This window comes from Drosophila obscura, unplaced genomic scaffold (assembly GCF_018151105.1).
Source record: "Drosophila obscura isolate BZ-5 IFL unplaced genomic scaffold, ASM1815110v1 contig_137, whole genome shotgun sequence".
NCBI classification, from domain to species: Eukaryota; Metazoa; Arthropoda; class Insecta; order Diptera; family Drosophilidae; genus Drosophila; species Drosophila obscura.
In genome coordinates this window covers 2,132,355-2,145,239 of record NW_024542721.1, presented here as the reverse complement: position 1 = coordinate 2,145,239, position 12,885 = coordinate 2,132,355, and the positions used below count along the sequence as shown (strand labels likewise).

General features: G+C 39.8%; 2 protein-coding genes across 5 annotated transcripts in view; one reads left to right on the top strand and one right to left on the bottom strand.

The window, feature by feature from the left end:
* LOC111081322 (LIM/homeobox protein Lhx4) overlaps positions 1 to 12,885 on the bottom strand; it is a 148,939-nt gene that overhangs the window by 128,657 nt on the left and 7,397 nt on the right. The window lies entirely within an intron of this gene.
* On the top strand, positions 11,002 to 11,666 carry LOC111081678. 2 transcript variants are annotated; one of them, XM_022377810.2, is made up of 3 exons: positions 11,002 to 11,193; positions 11,244 to 11,428; positions 11,483 to 11,666. In XM_022377810.2, the coding sequence occupies exons 1-3, from the start codon at positions 11,150 to 11,152 to the stop codon at positions 11,560 to 11,562; spliced, it is 309 nt and encodes a 102-aa protein (XP_022233502.2). In that variant the 5' UTR covers positions 11,002 to 11,149; the 3' UTR covers positions 11,563 to 11,666. The 2 variants fall into 2 exon arrangements, with proteins under 2 accessions (XP_022233502.2, XP_022233501.2); XM_022377809.2 differs by having other exon boundaries at positions 11,024 to 11,193; positions 11,244 to 11,424.

The following is a 12,885-nucleotide window of genomic DNA, read 5'->3' as shown; positions in this document are numbered from 1 at the left end:
TTGTTGTTGATCTGATTTTCATGTGCGTAGCCCAAGACACATGATGTGTTGTTGCAATCTCGAGATCGCGCCTTCGAAGCATTTTTGCCGTCTCTTTGACGCCAAATTTCTGTGGCAGTTTTTGTAAAAATTCACGGATCGCCGAACGCGAGCCACGACCGTCTGAGTCGACTTGCTGGCGCCTCCCGAAAAACATTTTGGAAAGAGCCACGGGAGCTGAAAGAGCCACGGCGTGTCCATCTCTGGGTTAAAGCACTACTCTATGCGTAAATACAGTGGACATTGAAATGTGGATACTCAAAAATAAGTGATTTTTTCTGTTTTAGGAAGTTTTGGTATGTTTCCAAAGAAAAAAACTTATTTAACTAAGTAAACAATTTAAATACCAAAGGAAACACTCCAAAAGTTAGAACACAAATGTCCTTGTTTTCGAAAGAATCCTTAAATCAAAAATTATTACTTTTTCATAAAATTTTCATATATACAAAAAAAATTCATTAAAAATTTTTGGTAAGGAAAAACAAAATTTCTTTTGTTGCGTTTAAGAACACGGCTATTAGAAAATACAAAATTTTGTATATCAATATTTAGTTGAACCTCCTCTATTTTTTATAACTAGTTTTATGCGTGATGGCATGGAATCTATTAGATTCCTGATGATTTCGATTGTAATATCTTTATTACACACTTTTTCAATTATCTTATCCAATTCTGACAATGTTTTGGGTCTCTACTTGCTAATTAAAACCTTCATAGTGTGCCAAAGGTTTTCGATCGGGTTGAGATCAGAACTATTTCCTGGCCACTCCAACGTCGAAATTCCCACTTCTTTTAAATAATTTGTTATCTAAAAAAAATCAATGGGTGAAAAATTAAACTTTTTTTATAAATCAATAGACAATTGAATAACAAAGTTAAAACAAATATTACTTACCAATTTTGCACGGTGGCAAGGAGCAGAATCATCCTGAAAGATGACACAGTCGGTATGAGAAAATTGTTCCTCAATTGAGGGTATGAGGTTTTCTTCGAAAATGGCTTTGTATTAAACCGCGTTTACAGATCCGTTAATTAATGCTAGATGACCAACTCCATAATAACAAAAACATCCCCAGATCATCCTGCTCTCTCCTTGCCTCACCGTTCTTTTGAGGCACTCATCCTTAAACAGTTCTCTGACTTTGCGGCGAACGTACGTCATGCCATCTGAACCAAATAGGTTTATTTTAGATTTATCGGAGAAAATACCGTTTCTCCAATCTTCTACAGTCCAAGATTCGTGAAGTTTGGCCCATTGGATCCTTTTTTTTTCGCATTTTTAGTGTTAATAGTGGTCATATAGCTGGCCCAGGACCGTTAAGTCATGTCTCCTGAAGACGCCGCCGTTTATCTTTGGTGCTAATATCCATACCTACCGATTCAAAAAACTCTTCTCTAATATATTATATCATTTTGAACCGATCTTCGACGCTCAATCGGTAATGAATATGATCCTACTTTGAAGGTCCTTTTGGGTGGTCTTCCTCTTACTTCCTGATGCGGGTAGTCGGTGAAATCCTTTAGGAAATAGTGTTTTGAGGACTTACACATACTAATTTTGGTGCTAATAGCGCCAAAACTCAAATTATTTGACTGCAAACACAAAATGGCTGCCTCAGTTTCAGCTTTTTTCGACATTTTTTACATTTTTAATTTTTTGTTGAAATTTTGTCTTTTTGAAATGAAAACAAGTCATCAATTAACAGCTAATGAATGTATCTATGCAATTAAAATATTTCCCGACTGACTTAGATGTTTTTGAATTCTTTGTTCCTATATTTCAATTACACCAGTCGACACGAGTTTTCCTCAAGGAACAAAACCAACTTTTTCTTAAAGATTTGGGGCTTAGAAATGGTTTGATGATATTTTTTTTTTTTCTAAGGCAGAACTTTTTTTAAAGAATTTTTGAAAACTGGTATTTTTTTCAAAAGCTTTCTTCAGAGGTAGCGCTTGTTTTCACATAACTAAGGTACCTTACGTCTGGTTGTAAAGAACTTTGCTGTTTTGAAAAGATAATTAAAACAGCTAGAAGTTTACACTTTGTGATTTCAGCTTACCGTCTGGGAAATATAAAGCAGAGATGGGCACGCTGTGGCTCTTTCAGCTCCCGCGGCTCTTTCCAAAATGTTTTTCGGGAGGCGCCAGCAAGTCGGCTCAGACGGTCGTCGCTCGCGTTCAGCGATCCGTGAATTTTTACAAAAACAATGCCACAGAAATTTGGCGTCAAAGAGACGGCAAAAATGCTTCGAAGGCGCGATCTCGAGATTGCAACAACACATCATGTGTCTTGGGCTACGCACATGAAAATCAGATCAACAACAAAGTGTATTCACTTTGCTCGCCCATTCTGTCTGGCTCATGACTGCGAAGCGTCGCGGTGTTTAGGGGTTAAATTTGGGGGGGTTGAAGGGGCCGGCCAAAAAAAACTATGGGAAGACTTTGGAGCTAAAATTCTTTAACCAAACCTAAAAAATGAAAAAATTTAACAAAAAATACCTTTTGGAAAGTTGCGGGCCCAACAGCCAATTGGGATTTGGGATCGCGATCAGGTACCAAATGTACAACCCTTTTCGTTTGCTATGTTCCCAATTGGAATAAAGCTTTAAAAAAATTTAAAGCCCCATATCTATCAGAAAAAGTCGGTTTGGACTTGTCGGTTTGGTCAGTTTTGTCAAGTAGTGTAATTAGAGGGTATAAAATACACAAATTCCATTCCCGTTTCCGGCATCTTCAGTTGATGGACTGCCAGTCCGTCTCCCGCTACGCATATGGATGCTTAATGTTATTATCTCTCGTACGAATTCCCGTTCTTCCTCATTCATATTTATTTATTTTTTATTTATTTATTCGCCAACGGATAAACCTTATCTGGCTAGACTAACTTAATTCTACATTAAAAAGTAAATACAAAATGAGGAACTAACAATTAAACAAGAAAAACTCAGAAAGCAACCGTCTGACGGCTCCTTTCCCAAGGCAAAAATCGAATCGCATCCCAGCAGGTAGCGAATTATACCGGCGAAGAGCCCTACATATTGGCTCGTTATTACCGTAATTGTTCCGGTGAAGATCAACTACAAAGAGTGCATGGCCCCTAAGGCTCCTGGCAGGCGTGTTAAAGCTAATCCCAGCAAGCAGGTCAGGGCAATCGATGTTACCCACTAATATATTGTATATAAATAACTGAGCCGCAATAGTCCTTCGATCCTCGAGAGAGGAGAGATGCACGAGGCGACATCTGCACTCATAGGACGGCAACGGAACGGAAAATTGCAAAGGCTGGAGTGCAAACTTCAAAAACTTCCTTTGCAATCTCTCGATACGAGCAATTTGAACGACCCCAGTGGGGTTCCAAACCACCGAAGCATACTCAAGGCGCGAGCGCACAAGAAATGAATAAAGACTTAGCCTCGTATATGGGTCCCTAAACTGGGATGAATTACGCGTAACAAAGCCGAACATAGCATAGGCTCTTGGCAAAATGAAGTTCAAATGCTCGATAAAAAGAAATTTTGAATCGAACAAGACCCCTAGGTCAAGTGCCTCAGCATGCTTCAAGAGCGGAAGGCCAACAAGCGAATATGAGGCCTGAACATTGAATACACACTTGCTAAAGGACACAAAGTAACATTTGTTAATGTTGAGAGGCAGAGAATTATGTGTGCACCAACGAGCGACTGCATCCAGGTCTCGCTGAAGACGGATACTGTCGCCTAAAGTTTTGATAGGACGGAAGATTTTCAGATCATCAGCATAAAGCAAATGCTCAGAAGATTGAATGCTGAAACATATGTCATTAATGAAAATAGCAAACAGCAACGGCCCAAGAGCACTTCCCTGTGGAAGGCCGGAAGTAGCCAAATATGGGTCCGACTGCTTTCCGTTTACCAACACAACATACTCTCGCTGCTCCAGATACGACATGAACCAACAAAGCATACTCGAATGAATCCCCAACCGATGCAGCTTCGCTACTAAGGCACAGTGGGAGTCTTTGTCAAAAGCCTTAGCAAAGTCAGTGTACACTACATCGACCTGAGAATGCCTTTCAAAGGCATGTGTGCAAAAATTACTGAAGGCTACCAAATTAGTGGTCGTTGATCTACCCGGCATAAAAGCATGCTGATTTGGGCTTATGTACGACTTCATGAGGAAAGAGATCTTTTTGGCAATGATTCGCTCAAGAAGCTTTGAGACATTGCTGAGTTTGGCAATTGGTCTATAATTAGAGATACAATTCTTAGCACCTTTCTTAAAAACGGGAGTAATAGTGGCAGCTTTCCACTTTTTAATAAACTGACCCGTTACCAAAGAATTTTTGAACAGAATTTTAAGAGGCTCACAAAAAGCAACATCACAGTTGCGAAGCAGAAAGGCAGAAATGCCATCACTGTCGGGCTTACTTGAGTTATCGAAATCATCAATTGCCTCCAAAATGTCCACCTCCGATACATCAAGCGAACCAATATTGACCACTGAAGGGATAGAGTCTAAGACATCAGAATCATGCCAAACTGTGTATGGCTCGAAATTTGAGCTAAAAAAAGAAGCAAAAAGATTTGCTATGCCACTATCAGTATTTGAGCTCAAGTTACCAAGGTTCATGGCTGAAGGAAGGGCACTCGTCGACCTTTTTGAATTTATGAAATGCCAGAACGACTTAGGATTAACCTTAAGTCCCCTTTCAACGTCAGCAATATACTGATTATATAAAAATTTGTTTAAAAAATCAAACTCCCGCTTATGCTGCACGTATCTGGTCCAGTCAACAGAGTCACGTGTTTTCTTAAATCGTTTAAAGAACTTGTTACGCAGATTCTTATACCTAACAAGACCCTTCGTATACCATGGTAGCCTATACGAGCCACGCACTCTTCTGGAAGCATTATTATCAACAATATTATGAACGGTACTAATGAAAACATTGTAAGAAGAGTCAGCACTAGGATGCGAAAGAACAGAAGCCCAGTTTACGTTTAACATGTCATCCCGTATAGTAGTCAAACTTACATCAGTAAAAATATATTCAAACCTGGGTTCAGACCAGGGCGAGTAACTATAGAATTTAGCTGAGAAGACCAACGGCACGTGATGCATGTCACATTCTGCAATAGGCAGCTCGCAACGTGCAACAGGGCAACCAATATCAGCACTAACAAAAACTAAATCTAGAATCTTATTTAACCTATTAAAAACATTATTTATTTGGGTTAAGCCCATACTATAACAGTCATCCAGAAAAAGAACTTCGTGCTGTAAATGCACATTACTCGGCATCATAGCCGCAGACTGCGGATCAGCGGACCATACCAAGGAGCCCAGATTAAAATCGCCAACTACGCAAAGATGCTGACGGCCTCGTAGATTACCATATATGTTGGCAATATTCAGCGTGTGCGCCTTGTAGACTTCATAGCTGCTATTCGGTGGAATATACGACGCGCTGATACATAGCGTCTCCGACTGACCGGCCACTGACACACCAATCTGATCCAAGATAGAGTCACCATCAAGGAGACAAATCGGATCACAGCGTAGGGTGCGTCTGACGGCCACAATGACACCACCTCCTCTCCGACGCTTCGTTTTGGCACAATCTCTGTCCTTACGAAACACTTGGAAAAGGTTGGGATCGAAGTACTCGTTGTCGAAGAAGTTTTCATTGAGCCAGGTTTCAACCAAGATGATTACGTCGAAATCGCACGTAGAGGTTGCCAAGTAGACAGCCTGAGCCTTAGTGCGCATACCTGCTATATTTTGAAAGAAAATGCGAATGGATTTGGCCCAGTCCATCAGCATGGTCCCAGAGAGTGGCAATGACGTCCGGCCAGTGGCCACGGGAGGAGGCTCCAGAGCAGCACCAGGCAGTTTCCACTGAGCAACAGGGGCCAGACTCACATGGGAAGCCTGCCGAATCGTCGTAGTGCGGATCAGCAGCCCATCCCCATCGAGTAGACTGGGCGGGAACGGTGCTGGGAGACCCACTCTTCCGGAATGTGTTGACGGTGGTGCTGAAGAGAGTGATCCACTTAAGAGCAAGCGCCGGACCGCTGACTCTCCCCAAGTGTCGAGTGCAGCGCCGACACAAGCATAGCACACGAAGCAATGTAACAGTTGTGGGGGTGACGCTAAACACTCACGCAGTCGAAAGAGAGCGCCAGCAAGAGCATCGACATCCGATCCAGCAGCAGCCGAGCGAATGCCGCACAAAGCGCAGGCGCCGCTCATTGGGGGTTTTTTGAAGTGGACGGAACTGGACCTTCCTGAGTGGGCGTGGACGTCCGCAACGGTACGATAGCGCGGAGATCTACTGCCGTCAGGTCAGCGTCCGGCCTCTGTCTATGTACAAAGCGGGAAACCCTTACTGAGACAGGCCAAAACTTGTCCTCAAAGACAGCAGCAAATAGATCCTCAGGGACCCCAAGTTTGAAGTTGACAAACTTTAACGAAGATATATCAGCATCTCGCTTGACTAGCTTCGTACAAGAAATTTTCGCTACCGGCACCTTAAGTTGTTCGGCAAAAAATTTTGCCACCGCCTCTGGCTCCGTCGCGGTAGAAAATTTACCGATATGCATGTATTTGTTACTCTGCATAACATATTTGAAAACCATCTTCTTGTGCAGCATCTTTATTAATCTGTATATTAGGCTGGGCCAAAATTTGAACAAAAAATTTGTTTTTTCAAGGGGACACCCCCCAATTCTGCTCTTTCTTATTCAATAATATTATACAATTTTTTTTTCAAATTTTTAGTTTAATGTCGGTTTTTATACCCGTACTCAAAAAAATATTAAGGGGTATATTAGATCTGTGGTAAGAGTGGATGTGTGCAACGCAGAGAAGGAAACGTTTCCGACCCCATAAAGTATATATATTCTTGATCAGCATCAATAGCCGAGTCGATATAGCCATGTCCGTCTGTCCGTCCGTCCGTCTTGATGAGCGCCTGTATCTCAGAGACTAAAAAAGCTAGAGCAACCAAATTTTGTTTCCAGACTCATGTTATATCACACTGCTACATTTCAAAATTTCGCCCCGCCCCCTTCCGCCCCCACAAAGTACGAAAATCTGTGGCAGGCACATTTTTAAAGATACGATAAAACTAAAACGCAGTATCGTAGAGAATGACCATATCTACCAGATTGCCGAATCTGAATCAGATCGGATCATAATTATAGCCAGAATGAAGAAATTCATTTTCAGTTGCTTCCCCCGTCTCCCCATGCATGAAACACGCTACTGATTCTCTTTCTCGCTCGCACAGTCTGCCACGTTCAGTGTGCGAGCAACCCCTAGCGGAGGAGATGTAGAATCTAAATGGAACATGTACAATCTACATGTTAGATGTATAATATACATTGTAGATAGCAGATGTAGCAAATTTTTTTTGTATATTTTAAAATTCTAAAAAATTATATGCTCAAAAGTGTATATACTGACTGAGTATGGGTATAAGTAGAGTCGCGTCCCCAGAAGCGACTCGCACGTTCCTTCTCGTCTTTTAAAGAATTTTTTAAAATCTGGTATTTTTTTAATGTTTTTTTTTTCAGATGTAGTGCTTCTATTTTTCACATAACTTAAGTATCTTAAGTTATCAGACATTCTTAACAAAACAAGATACTAATAAATAAAGTTGTTCAAAGAATGCCAATGCCATCGTACCGATTTAAAAAATGTCAACACATGCTTTGCTTGGTTGACCAGTAGGCTGGGCCAAAAAACTTTTTTTTTCGAAATTCAAACGGGACGCCCCCTAGTTTTGTTACCTTGGATTCAATAGTAATTTACATGTTTTTATTTTATTTATTTTTTTTTTTTAGAGGTTGCTACCGAATTTTACAAAAAAATGTAGTTAAGAAAATAAAAAAAAAAAATTTGACGAATGAGTTGGATAACACTAGTCAACACGATTTTTCCTCAAGGAACAAAACGAACTTTTTCTTAAAGATTTGGGGCTAAGAAATGGTTTGATGATATTTTTTTTTTTCTATGGCAGAACTTTTTTTTGAAGAATTTTTGAAAACTGGTATTTTTTTTTTAAGCTTTTTTTAGAGGTAGCGCTTGTTTTTTGCACATAGCTCTAGTATCTTTCGTCTGGTTGTAAAGAACTTTACTATTTTGAAAAGGTAATTAAAACAGCTAGAAGTTAAGCCCAAACACTTTGTGATTTCAGCTTACCGTTTGGGAAATATAAAGCATTGAAATGCAAAAATGATGATTTTTGTGCGGTATTTTTTGGAGCTAAAATTCGTTAACCAAACCTAAAATATGAAAAAAAAAAAAATACCTTTTTGAAGGCGGCGGGCTCAACTGCCAATTGCAGGTACCTGAGGTACCAAATGTACAACCCTTGTTCGTTTGCTTTGTTCCCAATGGCAGTTGGGCCCGCCGCCTTCAAAAAGGTATTTTTTGTTTTTTTTTTTCATATTTTAGGTTTGGTTAACGAATTTTAGCTTGGCCCGATTTTAATGAGCGATACCTTAAACGACGCCAAATTAACGCACCTATACACAAAAAAATAGAGGACACAGGATATAATTTTTTTTCGACTTTTCCTGGGTTTTTAAAGTCAAAATTTCGTAAAAAATACCGCACAAAAATCATCATTTTTGCATTTTAATGCTTTATATTTCCCATACGGTAAGCTGAAATCACAAAGTATTTGGGCTTAACTTCTAGCTGTTTTTATTATCTTTTCAAAATAGCAAACTTCTTTACAACCAGACGTAAGTTACTAGAGCTATGTGAAAACAACAAGCGCTTCCTCTAAAAAAAGCTTAAAAAAAAAATACCAGACTTCAAAAATTCTTCAAAAAAAAGTTCTGCCATAGAAAAAAAACCATAATTCTTTAAAAAATTTTAAATCCCCATATCTTTCAGAAAAAGTCGGTTTGGATCCTTGAGGAAAAAAAAGTTCGATTTTGTCGAGTAGTGTAATTGGTGAAATCTATTGCATATACCTCCGGGAAAGAAGTATATGTGCATTGATATTACTTACAAAAAAACTATTAAAAACAAAGAGAATGACTTAAACTTTTTTTTATATATATAGTAAAGGTATATATTAACAAAAAAATAACAATATTATTTTCATAAACTTTAAGAATAACTAAATATTAAATGAATAACTTTCCATTCATATGAAATAAGTATATGTGCATTCTAAATGAAAATTAAAAATACTAATGAAATAATTTTTTTTAAATTTTTATTTTTGCTTATTAATAGTTTATATGCTTTCCCTTTTTAGTGAAAATTTGATTTATCCGGGTGGGCATTGAGGTTGCCAAGTTTTTAAGAATTGTAGGGTTAATTTGATCCCATTCCTGGAGCAATGCTTTTTTGAGGTCATTTACCGTATCAAACTGGCGCCCATTCTTATAAATTTTTGTTGGATAATATTCCCCAAAGATCCTCTATTGGGTTAAGGTCCGGACTGATCGCTGGCCATTGCAATAAGGGAATCTTCCTAGCTTGCAAAAAGTTTTTTGTTTTCCGTGCCGAGTGGATGGGCGCGTTGTCCTGCTGGAAGATCCACTCATCCCCGTAAAGGTTTCCAACAAATTCAATGAGTATTGCTTCCAACAACTCTACATACATTTCTGCATTTGTTCTAATGGGTATAAAACAAAGTGGGGACTTCCCAGCATACCCAAATCCACCCCAAACCATTAATGATCCTCCACCGTGGTTTTGTTTATGGCAGTGCTGCCGTGGTTGCCTTTTGTCGCGCCAATACTTTTGGCAGGAGTCAGGACCGTCCAAGTTAAATTTTTTTTCATCCGAAAATATAACTTTAGTGAACTCCTCTGACCAAAATTTGTACTTCTCAGCAAATTCTAGTCGAGCGGTTATGTGGCGCTTCAATAACCTCGGTACAGCGTCGCGGGAAGCATATGTAACCATTTCGATTTCGTTTAAAATTTGATTTATACGTCTTTTGGATATGTCAAGCTTCAGTTGACCTTTGATCTCCATGCACGACTTGTTGTTTTGAACGGTTAGACGACGAATTTGCCTCTTGCACTGCGTATCGATTTCAGTGGGTCTGCCGCTTCGCTTTGTTTTTCCATACATTTCCGGATTTTTGAGAAAGTTTGCTATTGTGTTTCTATGCCGATTTAGTCTGGCGGCAATATTAGAAGTATTCTTGCCAGAAGACCGCGATCTTCCTCCGACAAATGTGTTCCACGTGGCATTCTGCCGTTAAATCAAAATTATAACAAACATTTATGTCTCCAAACGTATAAAAACAAGTTTACTTACATTCTGCTGATTAAATAACTTTTTTGGATCACACTTCTTAGCTTGCCCGCACGTGATAGCACGTTACGTTTATAGAAAATATAAGCAAATTAAAAAGTGCACATATACTTCTTTCCCTGAGGTATAACCAAATTTTTAAGTCTGTTTCTATATTTTTAGACTTTATGACAAAAAAAAAACGGGCTTCTGCACCATAGTGCAGTGACTAAAACGCAAAAATAACTTTGCAAAATTAATTTTCTTGTTAAAATAACGGCTATTTTAAAGTGTCTATTTTTCTGTCGCCGAGATCGAGATATTAATAAAAACAGACCCTAATGTTTTTCGACCTGTTTTTTTTCTGGATGTAATAACTACCTTCAGGCCTACGCGGCGAGGAGGAAACCAAAATTTTTTTTTTATGAAAATTCCCCTTAAAGAAAGGGCAACTCGAAAAAGGATGTGCCTGGTCGTTTAAATGTAGTGCGTACGAGACTCACATAAGCGCACTCATGCACAGTGCTTCCTACTCCGAAAACTCGTTGCAAAAGATTTTTTGTTGACCAAACTTTTAGTCGAACCGAGACTTGATTAGCCTTTCTTGGACATCTGAAAAATTCTTCGATACTATTGCTTGTTGAGAAATCTCCAAACAATTGATAACATTAGTGTGTCAGTGTCAACGTCCAACTCAAAGGTAAATCTGGCCACCTAGTCTTTCTGACAATTGAATTTTTTTTGGAGTTCTAAATTCGAATGATATTATGCATTTAATGGTTTTAAATTAGAGATACAAAAATAAATTAGTTAAGGTGGCAAAGCCAAGTGTGTTATCGTGTACTATTGTGTGTTAACGTCAATGTCAAAAAGAAAAATGGGTCGAATAAAACTAAAAACGAAAATGTAAGTAATATTTTATGGTTTTTGGATTTCTAATTGATTATAAATTATAGGGGAAAGCACAGAACACTAGAGCAGGACGAAATATTTCTTAAATTCATGCGAAACAATGAGGACATTGCTAAGGGCTTCACTCGGGGCGATAGAGTGGCAGTGGCGGCTGCTTGGAAGGAGCTCAAGAAGGAGCTAAATGCCTCTGGACCGCCATGCGTGTCGGAGGAAGAACGGCGTGGAGTAAGTGATAACATATCCACACGCACTAAACTTTAATTGTGTACATATCCACATTCAGATCTGGATGGACTGGAAACTAGGAATCAACAGGAAATTGCCGAGAACAACAAAGAAGCCCATAAAAGCAGGAGGCATTGACGCCCACAGAGTCAGAAGTAGGCAACGGGTCTGACTTCATTCTTAACATCCTGCGCTCCTTCTAAAAAGATCTCTCTTGCTATTAAACCGGCGATTGTCATTTATCTTTCAAACTTGTTCAATTTATAGGCCGTCCGGGGCGGCGCCTGGCGGGTCGGGGGGCCGGGTGGGGGCGGCCGGGCGGGTGGCTTGGTTCCAGCCCCCCTCCGGGGGGGCGGGCTGCAGCGGATTACCGCTTGTGCCCCGCCGACCGCGGGCGCGGGCTTGGCCCCCCGCGGGCCCGCCTCGCGCGCGTTCCGCCGCCCCCCCGGGCCGACGCCGCAGCGGCCGGCGCGCCCGGCTATTAGAATGCAACTAATTGACGTTCAATTTACATGAAAAGAATTGACGTTTGCCAGACAACCGCCAAAAAAAAACACTTTGTCAGGGTTGTCATTCAACACTTTCATTGAGCGGGTAATTTCAGAAAATTATGAACGAAGAGTGGCCAAGTGTAAAAGTTGTTTCGGTTAACTTTATGCAAAACTATCCTCAGATCGCTAAAAAAAACAATAAAAATAAACAAAGAGCAGCATTTCACAAAATAATTTTTGAAAGACTGTAGTCTCTGAGCTGAAATTAATTATACCCGTACTCAAAAAAGAGTTAAGGGGTATATTAGATTTGTGGTAAAAGTGGATGTGTGTAACGCAGAGAAGGAAACGTTTCCGACCCCATAAAGTATATATATTCTTGATCAGCATCAAAAGCCGAGTCGATATAGCCATGTCCGTCTGTCCGTCCTACCGTCCGTCCGTCCGTCTGTTCGTCTCGATGAGCGCCTGGATCTAAGAGACTATAAGAGCTAGAGAAACCAAATTTGGTTTCCAGACTCATGTGATATCACACTGCTACAACTTTATTTCAAAATTTCGCCCCGCCCCCTTTCGACTCAACAAAATACGAAAATCTGTGGCAGGCACAATTTTAAAGATACGATAAAACTAAAAACGCAGTATCGTAGAAAATGATCAAATCTACCAGATTGCCGAATCTGAATTAGATCGGATCATAATTATAGCCAGAATGAAGAAATTCATTTTCTGTTGGGTATTCCGCCCCCTCCTGCCAGTGACCCGATTACCTATCTCTTTCCCGCTCGCACACTCTGCCGCGTTCAGTGCGCGAGCAACCCCTAGCGAAGGAGATGGAGAATCTAAATGGAACATGTACAATATACATTGTAGATGTATATGTAGATAGCAGATGTAGCAAAAAAATTTAAAATGTTATTTTTTTTTTCTAAAATTCTAAAAAATTATATGCTCAAAAATGTATATACTG